Here is a 13,028-nt window from a genome sequence, read left to right as displayed (position 1 = left end):
CTCATTGATGCAAACCAAGAAGGGGCCTGAGTTTAATCGGTTGGAAAGTAATGAAAATACCTACAATGTCTCACTGCCTTGGGTGCTGGGTAAAGAGAGTGCTCTGGGTGAAATGGATTTGAGATGCCCTTTAGTCAAATGACATGTTACTGTTTATTGACCACATTCATGGCCAAACCGAGTTGGCAGAAGAAACAAAGGGGGGATTTCATCCTAAAAATCTCTTGGCTCTCCCACGCATCACAGCTTTCTACCTGCTGTTCATCCAGTGTTTTACATGTCTTTTTTTGCAACCAGTAGCAAAGAAAGTTATCAATTGCTTTTGGATGTTCTTCAAGAAATTGGATAATTAACTAACCAATATTAAAAATGATAAGTTTGAATATGATGGTCCATGTTTCAGGTACACATATTTCTTCATGTGAGAGACATGTTTGATACAAATCATTCTTCAAAGATTTGTCCAGTTCCTTGGTCCTCATGCCTCACTTGTAAAATCTGAATCTTAAGTGAACCGTCTTGGCAAACAAATAATGATGTGAAAAATGTTAAGTCTGAAGCAAGCAAATGTAATATCCTCCGAGATATTTGGGATAGTGCAGCTGTTGTCTGAGCACTGTAGGTATTGGCCAACTTCCGTTATTTTCCAAATTTAATAATATATCACCTAATTAGTTAATTCAGTTTAGACTTCGATCAAAACTGCAGAACACGTCTCTGGCTCCCGTGTAAACTGCAGAAGGAGCTTTACTTCTTCAAATCCATGATTAAATCATAAACTGGAGTCTCTGCTCCCGAGAGAAATATGTTTTTGTGCTGATGAAATCTGGTAGTAAGAGATGTGAGGAACACGAGACGTTCATCTGGCGTGTTTCCTACTACAGTTCCATTGTTCTGTGGAAAGTGCTGAGCGCAGCCTTTTCACAACTGGCAGCGGCTCCGTCTGCGTCACAACTTCCCCAGTGTCAACAATGCGGCCCCTACAGTCACTGGGCAGCACCGCTCTGTCTGCGCTCCAATCACCAGCACCGCTCTGTCTCTGCTGCAATCACCAGCACTGAGTCCTCACAGCACCGCTCTGCACCATTCCCCAGCACCGAGTCCTCACAGTCACTGGGCAGCACCGCTCTGTCTGCGCTCCAATCACCAGCACCGAGTCCTCACAGCATCGCTCTGTTCCTGCTCCAGTCCCCAGCACCGAGTCCTCACAGTCACTGGGCAGCACCGCTCTGTCTGCGCTCCAATCACCAGCACCGCTCTGTATCTGCTGCAATCACCAGCACTGAGTCCTCACTGCCCCGCTGTGTCTCTGCTCCAGCCCCCAGCACCGAGTCCTCGCTGTCCCGCTCTGTCTCTGCTCCAGTCCCCAGCACCATGTCCTCACAGTCACTGGGCAGCACCACTCTGTGTGTGCTGCAATCACCAGCCCGAGTCCTCACAGTCACTGGGTAGCACCGCTCTGTCTCTGTTCCTATCCCCAGCACCGAGTCCTCACTGCCCCGCTCTGTCTCTGCTCCAATCCCCAGCACTGAGTCCTCACTGCCCCGCTCTGTCTCTGCTCCAATCCCCAGCACCGAGTCCTCACTGCCCCGCTCTGTCTCTGCTCCAATCCCCAGCACCGAGTCCTCACTGCCCCCTCTGTCTCTGCTCCAATCCCCAGCACCGAGTCCTCACTGCCCCGCTCTGTCTCTGCTCCAATCCCCAGCACCGAGTCCTCACTGCCCCGCTCTGTCTCTGCTCCAATCCCCAGCACCGAGTCCTCACTGCCCCGATCTGTCTCTGCTCCAATCCCCAGCACCGAGTCCTCACTGCCCCGCTGTGTGTGTGCTCCAATCCCCAGCACTGAGTCCTCACTGCACCGCTCTGTTCCTGTTCCAATCACCAGCACCAAGTCCTCACTTCCCCGCTCTGTCTCTGCTCCAATCCCCAGCACCGAGTCCTCACAGCACAGCTCTGTGTGCGCACCATTCCCCAGCATCTCCATGTCCTCACAGTCACTGGGCAGCACCGCTCCGTCTCTGCTCCAATCCCCAGCACCGAGTCCTCACAGTATCGCACTGTTCCTGCTCCCAAACCCCTGTACTTTGTCGTCACAGCACCGCTCTCTATCTCTACTCCCAAACTTCTGCACCTTGCCCTGACAAGATAACGCCTCACCTCAGCTCTTCTCCCCCGTCGGCGAAAAATCTTAATGCTTCCGATTCAAGCCGCTGCTTGTAAATAAAAACAACGTCGCCTTTCCTAAACATTCCTTTTTTGACTGTCAAGGGTAACAAATCTGAACCGTTTGCCACGACGCTGCATCGATCGCCCATTCCTAGCAGAGTACTGCATGGAATCATGGGCTGCTGTCAGGTATGGGTGGGAGGAGGGGGCGACAGATCAGTACGGAAGACTACAACTCCCACAATTAAGTTCATGTCACACTTCTCCCCTTCGTCTTGACTGCAGTTTACAGATGCCCTCCTGAGAGAACACTAAACACTCTCCACACGTGTACATTGTTTCAGACAGAATTAAACATACAGTAAACATTTATATATGAGCCCCAAATATTCGGCATATGTATACTATTTTAATTGCGTTAAACGTACAGTATACAGTTCAGAAGAGCATGACATATGCAGCATAGTTTAAAAGAACAGCAGATTATATATAGTTTGTGTATTAAAGACAATACGCATAGTTTGAAATAGCATTAGAATACAGACAGTATTTTGAGTATTAAATACATAGTGCACACACACAGTTTCAAAGAACATTGGAGCACAGAGAGATAGCTTGAGTATTAAATGCGCGGTTTGAAAGAGCATGCTGCTGCAGCCACAAGTTAGGGGGTTTAAGAATATTAGGTGCACAGTCACATTCACACAGTTTAAGAGTATTATGAGCAGAAGAGTAGACCATTCAGTTTCTCAAACCTAGGCCTAACTCCATAACTGAGCCTTTGACTCACCCCTTAATAGTAATACTTTAAAAAATGTATCTCAGTTGAAGTTAATAATTGATCTAGCATCCACTGCCATTTGTGCAAGAGTTCTAAACATTTACCATCCTTTGTGTGTGAAAGTGCTTGTAACAACGCTCCTGAATAGTCTGGCCCTTATTCTCAGACTATACCTAGTAGTTCTCGGACTATACCTAGTAGTTCTAGAATCCCCAATCAGTAGAAATAGTTTATCCTTATCTACTTTGTCTTTTCCTGTTAATATCTTGAAGATGGAATTAGCCCATTCCTTAACCATTTAAATTCTAGAGAAAACAGGCCTGATTACACAAATTTATCTCGGTATTATCCTTGTGAACCTTCATTGTTGTCCCTTAAATACACAGTGTGCGCGCACACAGTCTGAGACGCGAGGTTTAACAGTGCACACACAAAGGATTTGACAATGCAAGTTGCTGCAGACCCGCCAGGTTAAAGGACACACGGTCTGACAGTGAGCAGACGCAAAGTTTCCATGTATTAAGGTGCATACACACATAGTTTAGGAGTATTACGCGCACGGTTTGACAGCGCACGCTGCAGCAGCTTTCCCCTCCCCACCCGAGCGAGGGGTTTGAAGGACGGGCTATGGAATGCAGCCCGAGCCGGTAAGGCTCAGCGCCAACCAATCAGCCGCGGTCGCGTCTCAGAGGCCGGCGACGATTGGATAATACGCCCGGTGACGTCCGCGTCCTTGTTGCATTGTTTTGTTTACAGTGCGGCGTCGTGTCACATGGGCAGAGCGCGAGGCGGCTCGCAGCAGCAACACGGCCACGGGCTGTATAGACAGAGAGAGAGAGAGACTGAAACTTTCACTCTACTAGAGGCTTGCAGCCTTACTAGAACTTCTCAAACAGCCGCGTCAACGCCCAAAAGTCATGGCCCACCACCTATTCACACATTACTAACCCCTCATCTTCCACAAGAGTCGTAAATGAAATACTGTCCCTAAAGTAGTCTTTCCTAACTTTTAAAAATGTTCAGGTGCATATTTTTAAAAGTTCCCCTTTCGCTTCTTCTGATCCGATCATAAAGATGCCCGTGCATATGCCTATTTAAATCCAGACTTTTCATTATTTGGTCGGAATTTAAAACGGATGATTCGTGAAACGATCCATTGAGAAGTGATAATGCTTCATCCGATTGCAGGCATAAGATATAGGGGTTTTTTTGGAAGAAACAAGTTATGAAAGTCTACGCCGAAGTGCAAATGTTGAGAGCCTGGTTGCTCAAGGGAGGGCACAACAAAAACAACGTTGAACCAGAAGTTGCTTTATACGACGGTTGTACCTGATTTGTAAGGATGGTACATGACCGAATGGACACAGACAAGGGCTCTGTTTGTCTGTACGTCAAATAACAGTCCTAAACTCCCCAACTTTCGGTCGATCGCCTACGTAAACCACGGCACATGTGGTTTTGTTATTGCTGCCGCGGAGGGAATTTTGCAGCCGCCGGACAATAAATAGACAGAAGACCGCCTCCCCTTCCTCCAAAAGCCGCGCTCCACGCCAGTCAAAATATTGCAACCCTACTTCTCAAAGAAAACAAAAGTTCCGCACACAACGACTAGAGAGGGTGGGGGGTGGGGGGTTCAGACCGGGTCTAGGGTTCAGACCTCTGTCACGCATTCTGTTGCCGGCTTACTCGGTCCAGCCCGCCCGTGTGGTGTTTTTTTTTAAAAATAAAAATTGACAAGTACATACACGCAAGTCGAACAATAGAAAAAGGCGTTTGTTTCTCCTCCACCGATCTGAAGTAAATAGTGAGGGGGACCTCTTGAAAATAAAAAGGACTCCGGGCTGCTGTCTACTGCAAGTGGCTCACCTGGACGGGCGGCTGCTGCGCGCTCTCGACTTTAGTCGCTCGCCTTTGTTTTGAAGGTGGCGGAACCCTCGCAGATTCTTGAGATCAGTTTCCAGTGGGTGCGGAGAGTGTGTGCGCGACTGTTCCACTGATGGCCCCGGTACTCAGCAATGCTCCAATGAGCCGACTCTCCTCCTCCCTCCCTCCCTCCCGCTCTCTCTCTCTCTCTGACCCCCCCACCCCTCACTCCCCCAGATCTCCGCCCAATGAGGCACCCATAAACACACGCACGCACCACACACACATACAGTACGTGTGTGGATACATATATATAGAACCCAGCTTGGCCCTGTAGGGGGCAAGTCAGGGCAAGTAGATGGAGACTTTGGGGAAGGGGGGGGGAGGTGAAAGAGCCGGCTGGGGTAAACAATTGAGAAATATAAACACCCGCCCCGCCTACACAGGCAAATCCAGGAAACGATCGATGAATATGTAATTATGTTTTTTTTACAGAGAAGTTTTGTTTTGATTTCAAGGATGATGAGTTCTAAACATTGTATAACATTAAAAAAAAGTGAGACAACGGGTTTCAGTGCGCAGGGTGGTGGCGTAGAGGGATTATTTTAAGAGATTCCACCGTAGCCGAAACTGAGGGAGTTTTGAAGCAACCTTCTGGGACGTATTACTTTAAAACCCCTCTGCAAAGGATTTTCTGGACAAGTGGACAGCATGTCAACGCTGAGTTCGCTTGGGGTCATTGGGGAAGGAGAATGATGCAGGGAATACAGTTCAGTATCGATTTGGCGCTGAGAAACGATAATCCCGATGTGAACCCACAAAATAATCGTCAAGAACCAAGATAGGGGGGTACGATGGAGCCCGTTCTAATGCTGGTGCGGAAGGGTTTGAGGAGATAGGGAAAAAAAGGGCTTGATTTTTTTGGGGAGGGGCGGGGTGGCGTATGGAAAGGGAGGTCAACACATGACGGCAAATAATTTTATATCCAAATAGGTGGAAGGTATAATATGACACTTGGACATGCAACAAGTCGCACTCGGCAACAAATAGCCAGTTTTGGAAAGGGCTGCAAGGGGACATCATCGCGCGGGGAAAATGAGCGCTTCCAAATACATATGACCGCTCAACATCACTCCGGCCAATTGAGAATGAAACATTAGATGTTTGTATCTGATTAAACAGCTATTGTCCCAACTGTCCGAGGGGGGAGCTGCTTTCAACATTTAATTGCCAGCATTACAAATTGAGAGGGATGGGCTAGGAATATGAGTACCCCCAAGCGGAGTCCGGGGGTGTGGGAGGGGGATCAAATTTAATGATTAAAACAAGATTACTGTCATCACCGGCACTTCGTTTCTCGGATGTCGGTGTGCGCGATCAAAATTTCAAGCGACAAACGAATCGATTCTCTGGTGATACCGGGGTCGGTGGCGGCCGGAATACCCGCCTGTTCAGTTTTTTTCTGCGAATAATGCGCTATTTTTCTTCTACTTGCGCGCCGGCGGCTGGAGACACCGATGTGAAAACACTGACAGGGACAGAAATCTCAGTAATCCAACAAACTAAAACCTCAATGCAAAACAAAAACCCCAAGAAAAAAAAACTTGCTAAATGAATTGCAAGTTTACTGCGGTGCAGTTAGCAATGATGAAAGCGCGATTTGTCACATCTGAACTTATCAAAAAGCAACGTTTTCGGGAAGGTTATTTGTACGTCCATATCAATATATGGGGTGGCAGACGAATTCGGTTCGATTTATTAAAATTGTAGAGCACATTTGGAGTCTGTCCTTTCACGGGCTGGAAGCATTATTCAACAACCACATTGCTTTGGTTATTGTAAGGAAGACTTTGCAGATGAAATAAACGTGCAATTTATCTGTCGTTCGGCATTAACTGGGGATTTAAAGCGCTTGGAGCAATATTGTACCAACAGCAGTGCTTTACTTGCAGAGAATCTCGGCAAAACCGTGAGTCAAGAGTTAGCAGTATGGGTCTGATTCGACAACCATCAAGAACAGAGTTGGAAAGTGTGTACCCGCATGTCTTTAGATTACATACACCCCTGAACGATAAATGAATAAAAACCGCAAGTTTCATTTTCAAATTAAAGATTATTTTAAATAAATCAATTTGCAGGGCTCCGATTATCCAAACACACACAGACACACACACAGACTTTCCCTTCAATTGTACCTCGGATCCGCGCGAGCCGTGCTCAGGGACTGATGGTGAAGAAGGACAATTTCGGTCTGAAAGAGATAGTAATCAAGTGTGAAAGTAACAAATGTCCACCCACACGAACCAGCAAAGTCAAAACCCGCACGATAACAGAGGCTCCGTGCCAGGGGCTAGAGAACAACAAAACACAAGAGTTAGAAATCACACACAACACCAAGTTAGAATTCAACAGGTTTTCTCAAAGTTGTGTGATTTCTAACTTTGTCTATTCCACTCTCCTCCAGATAATAATAAAAAAACACTTTGGAATGAAAACGTGTTTATTTTAGCATTTATTTTTGTTTCCCATTATATCACAAAAATACAATTCCAATAAGAATGGTTTCTGGAAATAAGGGGTTGCGGGGGTGGAATCAACCGATTTCATGGCATCTTGATCTTTAATAACATGAACATATTACAGTTTTTTTTAAAAAATGAACACTGATGGTGAGGTGGGTGAGGTTTCCTCTGTGGTAGAAAAAGGTGGGCTTGGCACAGTGCGGTCCTTTACAGTTTGGCCCGGGCGGAGAGCGCTGCTTTGGCCTGAGGTTGAGTGTAAAATGCCCAAGTGGCCCGAGGGTTGGCGATGCCGGCGATCGGAGCGTGGACGGTGGCGCTGGGGATGTTGAACGCTGAGAGCACGGTCAGAGCATCTTCCTTCACCGAGCGACACAGTTCAGTTAGCTGGGGGTGGGTGGGTGGGAGAACAAAACAGGGGGGTCACAAGAGAAAGACAAAGGGGGGGGGAGCGGGGAAGATTAATCAGGAAAGGAGAAACAAGAGACACCCCCCCCCGAATAAACTCTCTTCGAAACGACTTTCAAAAACACCAAATAACCCGACCCTGAGAATGATGCAGGTGGATGTTCGTTAGAGACTGAGAACATAAACCATCTGGTATCCCGAAAGGAGCTCATGGTAATGTGGAATTTTCGTTTCGGTTTTTGTGCAGTGGTATTTCTTTAGCGGGCTCATTTCTCGCGTCTGTCTCATTTCCCCCGGCCTCGAACCCACCCCCGAGTGCCATCACCCACCCCCCAGAGCTGAGGGTCACACATCAGCGCCGGGGGAAAACAAAAAAACTTACCCGTGATCTCAGCGGCGATTCCCCACCCTCCCCTTAAACAAGAGAGCACGGATTATGAGTTTATGATCGTCCCCGTGAGGGTGCAGTTCTGAAACACAACTTAATGAAGGTGTTAACATAAATATATATGATCAAAGTTACCAGTGAGACCGGCTGCCTCCACTGCTTTATATGTTGAGTGTGTTTTATACAAGCGCTGTTTAGTCTGAGAATGATCGTGTGGGTAGGTCCTTTCGAAATGATTCGGATCCTGGGTAATCAGCTGTTTAAAATACTCTCCGAATTGACATCAATGTTATCGCTGTAACTATCGTTCTCGCTTTTCTTTCACTCCGAAGAGCGAGGTTTGATTTGTTTCTGATCGAACGAGCAGAAACCAGCCCGATTCACCTGGGGTTTAGGACAAATACAAAGCGCTGGGACCAGGTACGGTACAATGTCCGAGCGGCGAGATTGTAAATCCTGGGCCGTTGATATTACACATGATTCTGAACCGCTCTCGGGTGTCATGAAGCCACAGTCACAGTAATGCAACAAAATACCTTCCAAACATCGGCTAGACAAGCTATTAAAATCGAGCTACACTCGGATACCGCCCTCTAAACCTCGACACACAGTCGGCGTCGGGTCTGGTTAAGAAAGTGACACACAACTGCTCAGATGCATTTCAGAGACAAAATAAATCAAATTGCCCACGGATAAATTAAAAACCTCCGAAAGGGAAACTTATTAAAATGTCCTAATATACTGCGCAGAGTGCTTAGATTTCTGGCTAAGATTTCATCTTTTTATTATTCTAAGATTGTGTAGTTTTACAGTGAAAATACATAGAAATCAAACCTTACACCTGCGACTGTCTGTGTCTGTATAAAACCATTAAATGCTTACAAATTTAATGAGCACATTCCTTTTTTTTAAAAAAAAAGCCAGTTCATTAGGTGGAGCACTTTGTGCCAAAATCTGATATAAAATGAAACATTTTAAATATACTTTCTATACTAAAGAAAACAAATCTAAGCTATTTCTATATTTAAAACTAAATCTAACTGAACAATGTTTCATCATTTAAATACATAACAGTGAAAACACTTCCTGTTATATTATTGATAATGATGATTTCCCCCAAATTTGCATTAGCACTAAAATTTAAAAATCAAACACAAAAGTTCTAAAATTTGAACCATGGGACAAACTGGTACAGGTGGCTGATATGTGCAAACACTGAGCCCAATACACTGTTTTGTAAATAAAGGTTCTCTGTTAGGAATTGAGAAAACAACAGCTTTAAAAGAACAAAAATCAAAGTCATGACAAAAAAACAGAATCCATCACTTTTAAGTGGGCAACACTCAGAGAAAAAGGACGCTTGGACCAGACCTTGTGAGAGAAAAATAGAGGCCACAACTTTAGTTGCAGATTAAAGTTCTAAATATTGTAGGGTAGGGAACTATTTCAGAAATACTGCTAAATTCTGTTTGGATGAAGCCGCATGTTTTTTTGGAGGGCGGTGGGGAAGCTACAGTCATTAAAATTTCTCTGTCTGAATGGGTTAAGAACAGTAACTGGAATTCCTCATCCATATCTATCTTGTAATAGGTCATCTAGAGGTCCTGGGACCTCAGACCCTGTCCTTTTTCATTAAATCACCATTTTTACTGTTAACAGTCACCAATGATTCTGTGCTTCATTTTGTTCTGTGTGAAGGGCAGGAACTGTTTACCTGAATGAATGAATAATCCTGTTCCCTTTTTGTTTTAGTTTAGCTTTAGTTAACTTTTGATGTGGAGGAGCTGGTGTTGGACTGGGGTGGACAAAGTTAAAAATCACCAACACCTGGTTAGAGTCCAACAGGTTTATTTGGAAGCACTAGCTTTTGGAACTCTGCTCCTTCATCAGGTACAGTTACCTGATGAAGGAGCAGCACTTACAAAATTGTCAGCTATATTATTTATCATATTCCTATAATCAGCTTAAATAATTAATTAAATGGCTTTTATTATTATCCTGGTGTAGTTGTGGTTCATTGGTAAGTTAGACAGTTTCAAGTAGGACTTTTAGTGAAGGGCAGTATAAACTGCCAGTATCTAACTCAGAGAAAATGTAGCCAAGGTCCCATTTCTGATAATATTCTGTGACTCCTGCTGCAAAGTGTGTGTCTGCTGGCAACTTGATTCTGATAATGCTTCCAGAATGCTCTACCTCAGCACAAATCACTATCCCAGAATTTGGTCATCTTAGCAGTCCAAAAAAAAATCAATTTTAAATGTCTTCCAATACAGCGAACAGGTAATAAACATTATCAGTCCTAAGCTGGATACAGATGTCAGATGAACAGGTAATGAATACTGTAATTTATGGAATGATGCTGTAAAATACATTCAAATTAAAGACAAATTGTCTAATGTTTAAGAAGGATACATTGGTGCTTAAAACTAACTGTAATGGGAACTTCAAAGTTGTTACTTTCTTAATGAACTGTATATGACAGTTAATATTTAGCAGGAGGATTTGGGACTGGCTGTTAGAATCCTTGCAGTGGTAGGACAGTAAAGATGCCACTATATGCATTACTGAGCCAAATTAGTCAGGGAATGTCATGGGTTTGTGCTGAGTTAGTTCACCTCAAACATACATTACAGTTGGGTAGATTTCCATTTCTAGCTGACATCTAATGTATTTAAGGATAATGTTAGAAGTCACATGACACCAGTTTATTGTTCAGCAGGTTTATTTGAAATCATAAGCTTTCAGAGCGTTGCTCCTTCATCAGGTGAAGTGACAAAGTCACCTGACAAAGGAACAGCAGTTTGATAGCCTGTGGTTTCAAATAAACCTGTTTGACGATTACCTGCTGTCGTGTGACTTCTGACTTTGCCCACCACAGTTTAACACCAGCACCTCCACATCATTTAAGGACAGTCATGGATTCTGTCCCCCTCCACTTCTAATGTTCAGATAATTCTATTGATGAACACAGTCTTAGCTCACACATGGAGAATGGGAATTTCCATTAGATAGCAGCAGCTTTCCTGCACTCTTGCAACCTTACCCAGCAAGTCAGCACATTAGAATGGAGAAGAAATCAATATCGAACTAAACTTGAAAACGTAGTTGCTGGTGGAACCAGTAAGATGAACCAACAGAGTTGACTCATGTTAGATTGGAGAATACTGCTCTAACTAGGTAAAGTGCATATGTGACACGTTCTAGCTGACAATGGAAACTAAGGGCAGAATCAAGCATGATTGTGATAGCATTCATGGCTTAGGAGCAACAAGTTGATACTCATTAGCTATAACAATTTGATGGGAAAGATACTACAGGGTTTCTGGTGAAATTACATTTTGTTACATTTCATGTTACAGATATTCTGTGACAGCAAATAGAAGAATGTGGATATTTACTACACTTGGAAACTATACACACAGTATTCTACTGTGGTATTCTACCAATAATTCTGCTGTAACTATTGCATTAAACCTGACAACATTGTTATAATGGTCTGCTTCATATGTTATTACTTCCCAGCACACACATCCAGTCTTGTGCAGCTATCACTGAAATTCATGCAATTCTACCATAAGACCTTCACAATTTGCAATTTCGATGACGTATTCTGGTTTATTTCAAAACTATTCAGATGACCTGATTATGATTGTGATTCTGTGCCATTCTGAAGATACTCAAGGACATATTCAACATTAGACCCTGTCATATCTTTGAATCATTTACCTTCCTTCAGTTAGTGATTTGAACCTCTTACACATCATTGAAAGGGATAAATTGTCCATATCATACAGCAAATATACAGTAATTCCTAACCATCATCACGTTACTGCAAAACTAAGCCTTTAAACATTATGTGATTTGCAACTTAACAAGCACCAACCAAACATCACAATTCTTATCTGTCAACTTTCTTACATAAGAAAATACAGGTTTGCCATCATCTGAAAATAAAATCATTTGAGCTCAGGTTTCCTGTGTGTGGGAAGTATAGCAAAATCATAGCCTCGTTTGTAAAGCACATTCTCATGATTTCATGAAATGTAGCAGTAGGAAGAAATCCTCTGAAAAGTGGTTCTTCCTGAAATATTAACCTGTCTCTTCTACTCTTATGGATGATGATAAACTTGATCTGAATTTCAACAATTTTTGCTTTTAGCTCAAATTTCCCTTTGTACATGGGGCCATGATATTGATTGGCAATGCCCTAAATTTGTTTTCTCTCAACCTCTCACACAAACTCAAACACTCTCCTTTGATTATGGTTCTAGGAGATTGATGCACACCACTATAGAGAACTGAAATGCACCATTAAAAGCAAGCAAATGCAGTCTCCAGCAAACTTCAAAGGACTCATCCAAAAAGCTAAGGCTGAGTAAGGTCAGAAACCAGTAGAATGGATCTGTTCTTTTACAACAACCTTCTTTGCTTAATATACATTCTTCCGTTAGTTAGTCATTGCTTTTCTCACTTACGGATCAGAGGGCTTTTTCAACTCATAGTTGCTCAGCTTCAAAGGTTCAGTTGTTTTAGCTGCAATATTTTCTACGAGACACATTGACTCATCTGCTTTTCTTGTCTGTGCAGTTCCCATACATTCAAAAGTCACTTCTGGTGCTAATATTGAAAAGTGGAATGAGAGACTGTGCAAAACAATAGCAATGTGACTGTGATGGACTGTAGGTGCAGTGAGAAAATTCACACACAGATGTCTATGCTGCATGCTGCTTTGTTGTCTTCCAGTCCTTTGGGAGAAATGTCTTTAGCTAATGAGGCCTCAGACACACAGGCCTGCTTGGTCAGTACACTCAACTAGATATCTCTGGAGACAAACTTACACTAATAAAGTTAGAATTAGCAAATTAATAATTACAGAAACGGGGCTCCAGAGGCAGCTTTGTAG

General features: G+C 43.8%; 2 protein-coding genes and 1 long non-coding RNA gene across 10 annotated transcripts in view; 1 reads left to right on the top strand and 2 right to left on the bottom strand.

The window, feature by feature from the left end:
* The window catches only part of LOC132830925 (bcl-2-like protein 11), a 48,873-nt gene extending 43,893 nt beyond the window's left edge, over positions 1 to 4,980 (bottom strand). Inside the window, exon 1 of one of the 3 annotated variants that reach the window (XM_060848896.1) lies at positions 4,814 to 4,980. The gene's annotated coding sequence lies outside the window, so the exon portion shown is untranslated. The other 2 variants (XM_060848879.1, XM_060848888.1) reach the window with 2 other exon arrangements.
* The window catches only part of LOC132830941 (uncharacterized), a 558,005-nt gene that overhangs the window by 466,341 nt on the left and 78,636 nt on the right, over positions 1 to 13,028 (top strand). The gene's annotated exons all lie outside the window — the stretch shown is intronic.
* acoxl (acyl-CoA oxidase-like) overlaps positions 7,315 to 13,028 on the bottom strand; it is a 417,467-nt gene continuing 411,753 nt past the window's right edge. For all 3 annotated transcript variants that reach the window (XM_060848850.1, XM_060848867.1, XM_060848859.1), the window contains one exon: positions 7,315 to 7,716. In XM_060848850.1, the coding sequence (XP_060704833.1) occupies positions 7,540 to 7,716 (177 nt within the window). In that variant the 3' untranslated portion in view covers positions 7,315 to 7,539. The remainder of the gene's footprint in view (positions 7,717 to 13,028) is intronic.

The sequence above is a fragment of the Hemiscyllium ocellatum genome, chromosome 3, assembly GCF_020745735.1.
Source record: "Hemiscyllium ocellatum isolate sHemOce1 chromosome 3, sHemOce1.pat.X.cur, whole genome shotgun sequence".
In the NCBI taxonomy this organism is placed as follows: Eukaryota; Metazoa; Chordata; class Chondrichthyes; order Orectolobiformes; family Hemiscylliidae; genus Hemiscyllium; species Hemiscyllium ocellatum.
This window is presented reverse-complemented; position numbering and strand designations above follow the sequence as displayed.